This window comes from Carassius auratus, chromosome 44 (genome assembly GCF_003368295.1).
Source record: "Carassius auratus strain Wakin chromosome 44, ASM336829v1, whole genome shotgun sequence".
In the NCBI taxonomy this organism is placed as follows: domain Eukaryota; kingdom Metazoa; phylum Chordata; class Actinopteri; order Cypriniformes; family Cyprinidae; genus Carassius; species Carassius auratus.
This window is the reverse complement of record NC_039286.1, coordinates 6,249,469-6,257,737: the sequence shown is the minus strand read 5'-3', so window position 1 is coordinate 6,257,737 and position 8,269 is coordinate 6,249,469. Positions and strand designations below refer to the sequence as shown.

General features: G+C 36.8%; 1 protein-coding gene across 1 annotated transcript; it reads right to left on the bottom strand.

Moving 5' to 3' along the window:
• Positions 1-311: 311 nt before the first annotated feature.
• On the bottom strand, positions 312-2,818 carry LOC113062279 (homeobox protein Hox-A5a-like). Its single transcript, XM_026232020.1, has 2 exons — positions 1,623-2,818; positions 312-1,126 (listed from the first exon to the last, which is right to left on the bottom strand). The coding sequence occupies exons 1-2, from the start codon at positions 2,167-2,169 to the stop codon at positions 876-878; spliced, it is 798 nt and encodes a 265-aa protein (XP_026087805.1). The 5' UTR covers positions 2,170-2,818; the 3' UTR covers positions 312-875.
• Positions 2,819-8,269: the final 5,451 nt, after the last annotated feature.

The following is an 8,269-nucleotide window of genomic DNA, read 5'->3' as shown; positions in this document are numbered from 1 at the left end:
TTAATGACTACTAATAGGCTACTCACCCTCACATTAATAATTAAACAATTATTTGGTACATTTGACTTCACGTCTGTCACGTACAGTACACACACACAAAACACCACCTGGCAAAACACCGAAATCAAAATTTTAAAGTAAAAACTTTATTGTTATGAACACTGCATTTATTGTTGGCAAAACTGTTTTCTGCACTTCCAGTCATCATTTAGATTTCACGAGAAGGAAAATAATTAACGTTTCCCCCAACATTTGAAAACTCACAACACAAACATATTCAAGTAGAAAAATTAGGACAAGACAAATATGCGACAAGTCTGAACGGAACGATTTTATCAAGACACAAAGATGACAGTACAACACGAATAAAACAGGTCTTCTGCTTCAACTTCACAACAAATAAGAGACTATCGATATTTGATATCGAATTTAAATACATAAAATACATCAATTCATATTTACAAACCAAAAGACATAAAACACAATAACCAAAACATTTTAAGTTATGCTTCATTTGGTAACAGTGAAATATTTTCACAGGTTGGCTTACCCAAATGCACCTTTCAGAAAGGTTTTTTTTTCTCAGAAGCATTTTTCGTCGATAAGTGTTATATTAATTTACACCTTCATGTGGCATTTCTAAGACAATGCAAAGATCTCTCCACATACGCAACATTACATGAAAACACAGAGAGGAAGTGTTTGTTTTATTTTTTCTGACCAAGGACGCAACACAGGGCGTTCACTCTTTCAATACCAGTGGAAAGTTATTTTGTAAATTCGGCAAAGTCTTCATCCACTTGTCGAACACGCATACATTCAAACACGAACAGATTTAATTTATATATGCACATATAGCTACAATATACACATTTTCACGGCCGGTATGCGCTTCCTGCACCCGCCATATTCATACTCTTCAACTTGTTGTCCTTTTTCCATTTCATTCTGCGGTTTTGAAACCATATTTTGATTTGTCTCTCTGAGAGACAGAGCGTATGTGCAATCTCAATACGTCGGCGACGTGTCAGGTACCGGTTGAAGTGGAACTCCTTTTCAAGCTCAAGTGTCTGGTAGCGTGTGTAGGCTGTCCTGGGCCTTTTCCCCTCCGGTCCGGTCAAACTGTCTGTTATACACAAAAGTGTGACAATGTAATTTTTTTTTAATCATTTTAATGTGCTATAATATATATTATGCAGTGCACGACACAAAACATGGATGAAATGACATGCATCAACCTCAAAGCATGCGTGACATTTTCTGGGACAGAAAGCATAACAATGAAGTCGGGTAAATTCCTCAAATGATCTTAAATGAAATCAGTTTTATTATTGAATTTAATACCACGAAAAAAAAATACTGGATAATCGACCATATAATTAATAATATAATTAGGTCTTTTAATTCTCATAAAATATATTTTCTATTTTTTAAGAGAGATGGAGCCAGTGAAGGACATTAGCCTGGCTGTGACATATTATATTACAGTCTAAAACCAAAGTAACCGTATTTACATTAAACGTCCCAAACTTATTTTGAGTGAAATTTGACAGGGGGTCATTTACACCTTACAACAACACTCAGAACACAAACGGGGAAAAAAGCTGAACTTTGCTGTTTACCATGACTTATATGAAGTTTTCGCATCCATGGATAAATCTGCGGCGCATCTGATACATTCTGTGGAGCTGTCTGGGCACTTCCCGGTTGCTTTTCTTCCTCCATAGTACTGGACGCTTTAGAAAGTCCCTCGCGACTGAGAACCGTCCCGACGCTGTTGGTCGCAGAGCCAGCGGTGCTCGGTAGTGAGGTTTTCAGGGCGCGGTGTGACTGCTCGCTGACAGGAGAGCTGGATAAGGATGGGCAGGGGAGAGGGTCTGGGGAAAGCTCAGCACTGCTCGCGGTAACCGGTTGATTGTACCGGACAGGCGTCGGAGTTGGACTGTCTGTGTAGCTATGAGTTCGCTCACCAGATGAGAGGAAGTGTCCGGTGGTAGAGCGCCCGGTGCTGAGATCCATTCCATTGTAACCAAAAGCATACCTGCCCGAATGCATGCCCGGAGAATCTCCGCATTGGCCACTAGAACTATGATCTCCATAGTTATGTAAGGGATAGTCCGCGCCATTTGGATAGTGACCGCAAAATGAGTTCCCAAAATAAGAGCTCATTGATTGACAGTTATCTTATAATTATTTGTGGTTACAACTACCTTTATGGAGAGAACAGTTCTGCCGTGTGTGTTTGATTTGTGTCTCTGGATGGTTTTGAGCTTCTATTGCACTCTTGCACAATTTATGATGAATTATGGAAATGAGTGAGACACAGACTTAATGCTCCCTTACGTAGACTCCCAAATATGGGGTAAGGCTTATAGTCACGTGTTTTTGTTGACCAGTCGTAAATCCTATTTTGTGACCTCCAGCGGTAAACTCACGCGTAAGCAGGAAATCAGGGTGGAATTGTTTGGACACGGGAACGCGCAACAAGAGTTTCAGCGAACTAGCGGTAGTGTGCTCTGCAAGATTGTAGCGGCGCGCCACCCTCTGGTTACAGACGGGACTACCTACACCATCAGACTGGAGGCGGGCACGCGATGGGGTCATTCAAAGGGTAACGACTCTGCGGTAGAAAAATTGTATCTGCTGAAACGATGCTCCGTGACCTGCACACAAATCAAGCGCACCAGAATGTCTATGTCTATGTCTAGATTTAGTAGATTCAAAAACACACGTAACTGGATGTTTGAAATAAACAATCGTTAATAAGAACACAACATCAAATAAATAATAAATAAATTATCGAGTATTGCATAGGCTTCTCCTAATAATTCCTCATAATACGTCGTTGGTTTGAAAACAGGATTTTTGAAAATTCTGATTAAGTTTGATCAATTCTTAATATTTATTTATAAATACTTAATATTAATATTAATATAATTAGGAGATACTTTTAAGATTTAATTTCATTTACTTGTCAATTACTGTTTCCAAGAGCAATAGAGAAAATGTATCTGAATACTAAAGCAATAGAGAACGGTTACAGAAAAACAACTTTAATACTATTTCTTGTGTTGTGCCCGTTTCCTTGAAATGGGGGGAATCCGCATCTGATGTTATGTTATGATGATGAACAGAGCTAAGCGCGACAAAGTGTTAGCTTGTCCTTGGTCAAACACTTTGAATAAAAAAAATATTTTTATAACAGACACTGTAACCCAAGCAATATGTAGAAACGTTCATTTATTAACGAGAAATTACATTGATGTGAAAAACATATATATTGCCATATATTGATAAAATAGCACTTATTTAACAATAAATATTGCAAATAAATTAATGAATAAATATTCTGAACAAATGAAACTGTTTTCACTTCTAGATATTGACTGTTTTCGGCCCTAGTTCGGCACATTAAAATAGCTAACCCGATCTCATGAATGTGCGTATCAATAACACGAGTTTCTATTTCTCTTTGGCGTAAATCTATGCAGAAATGGACTTTGGCCTACATATGATACGCAATGACTAGGGGTGTGGGGTAGGTGCGTATTATATGTACGCCAACCGTGTGTACTCACATGCACGCCACATTTCTGCACATAAATAACACGCCAAGTAGAAACCTAAAATCGTGCTATTGATTCGCATTTTCATCAGTCCGGGCTTCCTTCATTGTGCTTTCTGCCATTCTTCTTCAATTTAAATGTGAAATGTGGTGCGAAAACGTTGTTTTAAAAATCAGGTATAAAAAAACTATTTAATGACTCCGAACACAAGTAGCATTTACATCTTTAGTATTTATTAGCCCACACATGGCATAACAAAACTAAATTAACAAAACTCACAGATTGACTTTCAGAGGAATCAACAGTCTTTACACTGCATACATTCCTTTAGATTAAACAAAAAAGATCAAATAAATTAAACACTTAATTTTCAGAAATTCAACGTGCAAGTTGTGACATTGTTGCAATACCAAGAGGTCTACAAACTCTGGTTTTGTAGAGGTTTCAAAACACCTGACAAGATCATTTTCTGTATAATGTCAATGCTAAAAGTAAAACTTTTGAAGGATCTGGAATCTGTGGGATCAGGTCTGATTCCTTGCCGTATCACTTCACATTCAAGCACCAGTTACAGTGATAGGTTAGCTTAAAAAAAAACGAACTTTAACCTGCTTTAACCTGTCAGCAAAGAGGTAGATCACCACCTAGCGGTGGTTTTGATGTACAACCATTTGCCTCGTCATCAACACAGAAGAGCTACAGAATTATGCCCAGCTCTTATTAATTTTCTTCCTTTGTATTTATAGATTTTATATATCAGTTAGACATCATAAATGTCCCATTAAGAACACTGGAAGATTTCTGCGCTCAGCTTGCTAAAAAAATAAATAAATGAAATTAATTTTCAAAATTGGAATTGAATTTTAATATAACTTTTAAAATCAACAAACCACATATTGTACATATATGGCATATAGTCTCTAAAACGTTTAGGTGTAATTTTGCAGTTGCCCTGCAGGTGATTGCACAGTCTCTCTCTTTATTGTACACGTCCTAACTAGGCTACTGTATATGAAGCTTTTGTGGAAAAGACTGTATTTCTAAGATCATTTGTAGCAGCGTTTCAATTACCTACTTAGTCTAAAAACATGACCTAGACCCGAATTACAAATATTAGGCAATATTATTACTGCTACACCACAGCTCTTCTCTTAACTGAAGTGTGATGCACTGAATGCTTAGATATCGTCATCAAATTCAACGGAACTGTTACATCAACATACTGAACTACACAACTCTCTCACAGAGGTACTTCCTCAAATACAAATACTGTTTTGCTTACGCAATAAAATCTGTTCTAAATAGTCTACCTTTAAGCCTTCATTTTTTTTAATGTACCAAAGCCTAGTCTTGCTGACAACCAACGGCGACCTCTCCACCCAGAACAACAAACAAACCTAACAAAAAACCCGGTACTTTATAAGAATCGTATGCAGTAGCCTATTACATGACATCACAGATCGTTCGATAGCCTAAGAAACAATCCGAGTCCTTACCGTTCAGTGTGTCTGCTGGTCCACGAAGGCAAGAAACAGAGGATGGTGACGAAAAATACTTCACAGCTCTACGGAAAGCTTGTGCCAAACAAGATGATCAGTTCTCTCTTTACTGCCAATGCAATACCCAGTTCGATGGCAGCGAATGTAGAATACTAGCCTGCCTCAAAAGTAAAAGACAAGAAATTAACAATAGACGAAATCTGGAAAAGCGGGGGTAAAAGAAGGCTAGACAAGGCAAGGTCAGGAGAAGAATGCAGCTCTATTTTGGGTAGGGATGCACATACATAAAAAGTTAACGTTCATGTGGCCTTAAAACACGTGACCGACTGGTAGCCAATAGGAACTAGCTGCAGCTCATAAAGTTGTACGGCAAAGTAGTAAATTTTCATAAACAACAACAGATTTATAGCTTCTCTAGGGAAGAGGAAAGAGGTGGGGGCTGGGGCTGGTAAAGCTTGCAGCCAGGCGCCATTTTCCAAGTGGAGCTCACAGGAAAAGTAAATGTATAGATTTATCCGCATTACAGTGAAATAACTACACTTTTTTCCATCAGATGTTGAATTTATATTCATTTATATAGGCTATATAAATGTAACCACATAACTACCGAATTAAATAAATATTGCTTAAAAATGCTTACACATTTGCTAATAATAATAATAAACGTATGTATATTGTGGAAGATAATTCATAATTTCCTTCAAAAAAAGAAAATTCTAATATTTATATCAGTGAAACGGATGAAATGATTTACTTTAAAATGTAGGATATGTTTAACATTTGCATTTTAGGCTAAGTCTATTAAGAGTGTAGATTACAAGAGAAAAATGATTTTGTATTATTTAGCCGTAAAGCTGTCATTATACGACCAGTGTTCTTTGTGTCCACATCACCACTGTGGGTGTTAAGTTTATATGTTCCCAGAATGATGCTATAAAGACATGTTTTTGCTATTTGAATTATGTGACTAATTTAACGTGTATACAAAACATCTGAATAGTATATGCACAAATGTACCAGTTTTAACATTTGGTGTCCCTTCCTTCACAGCGATAAGGCCTTCTGTTAATGTCATGTTGGCTTTGCACCTTATCATTACTGAGGTAAAATGATCGAAATATAGGCTAAACATAGCCTAGGTCTAAATAAATGTATTATGCATTTCTTTTTAATCTACACGATTGTTTCAAGGAGAGACATGCACTTGCATTTTATTAATGCAGTGGTGACGTTTTATAGGGCGAAGTCATCGCTCATGACAATCATTCTTGGTTTTATTAATAAATGCATTATATTACATTATGAAAGTTTATATGACTGTGATCTAGTAGATCTTTGTCAGTAGTTACAAGAAACAGTATCCATATATATTTTTTTTTAACAGGGTAGCCTATGCTATAAATCTTGGAAGTGGACACAACGACAGAAATCAATTATGCAACCAGATACGCATAGGAGATCCTCTAAATTAAGACACACCAAGTAATTAATTTATTACCACAGAGCCGAGACATGTAAACGTTTAAGACTTCACACATGCATGAACAGCTGCATTGGTGGTTAATGGATATAGTTGCAGGACACGTCTCTGCAGCCTCTGACACCAGATACACAACAAAGCTCTTTCAAATAAACGTGAAAGTCATACCTTGCGTGCCAATTTGAAGATAAACATCCGGAAGGTTTGGTCCGTTTATGCTTGCTTAGCTATATGAATTTGGGTCGGGAGATGTCCAAGTCCTTTCTAAATCCCGGATGAGCCGCAGCTTGACCACATCATGTGTAGGAAACATTTTAGAAACATTCATTTCCCTCTGTAGTACTATAGATGACAAATTGTACACAAAGCAACATTTTGTTTGGCCAGTGCTGAAGAAGAGCGCGCGCTGCGTATGACTGTAAGACGTTCCAGTTTAATTCTTAATCATACAGGCTACTTTTTCATCCGGCTGAGATTTTGAGCAAGAATCATCGGTGTCGTTTTTACGAGCTAGGATGATATACAATCCCATTATGGCCGGAGTTCGTATTAAATCCAACTTCTCTGGCATTGGGCCCGTGAAGTCACATGATCACTCTGCAAGCACTGGACAGCCAATAAGTATTGCGTAAGCCTTTTCATCAGCTTGTAATAATAGTAGTTAATTTTATAAATCAGTCCTTGGGCCGCTGATGATCACGATTTTTATTAAAGTATTTTTATTATTATTTTAAAATAGATAATGCCCCCAAAATCGAAGACTTAATTTCAGATTTATTCATAGGCTATTTATAAGTCAAAACGGTAATTTCCAACTACCGGTTTATGAAAAGATCACACAAGGTAAAGCTGATATATTTTTCGACGTCATTTTACAAACGTGAATATAGGCATGGGTATTCATGTATTAATCTTTTCCAGTTCGCCCTACAGATACCACTTTTGTGAGTGATCTTGTGAGTGTGCTTCTTCCCCTTTTCTAAAACTTTGGACGTTTTTATTTTTTTAATTTTAATTGAATGTTATATGAACAGGATTATTTTGGGTTATTTTTTTAAGACCTTTTTTGCATAATGCATAATGAAAAAATACACATTCCACCCATATATGGGTGGAACATGGGACTGCATTGTTACAATTATTATAGGCATTCATAAAAAAAAGGAAATGAAAAGAAATGTCTTATAAATAAAAGAAACGTACTAGACTCGGGATTATTAGTATAATCCCGACTACTGATTAAAATTCGAGACTGTTATAAAGCATACATGACTCAAATTATTTTGCTTCAGTGTTAAGAGGGCCTGCTTAATCGTTTGATGATGAAAGAAAAATAAGGAACGGGAAGCATCAACAAGATTTTTTAATTTCAGCAGACAAAAATTTAACTAATGAAGATTTAAAGAAAGCGCGAACATGGAAGCTATTCAAAATACGGGTTTTCAAGTTTGAGGGTTTTGATGATTTTGAGGTTTTACTGACATCAAGTGGTCAGACTGCAGGCTATAACAATGGCAACTACTATGAAGATAGGGTGGTTTTATTTATGCTTGGATGTCCACGATTAGACAATGTGTTATGGGCAAAATAATTTCTGCAAGTGAAAGTAAGAATATGGAAGATTTTCATTATTTTAATTTCCCGAGTATTTATAAAACGTCTGGAGAACTGGCACTGACGCCTCCATTTCACCATGTATTGACCTACACAAAGGGTGCCGTAGG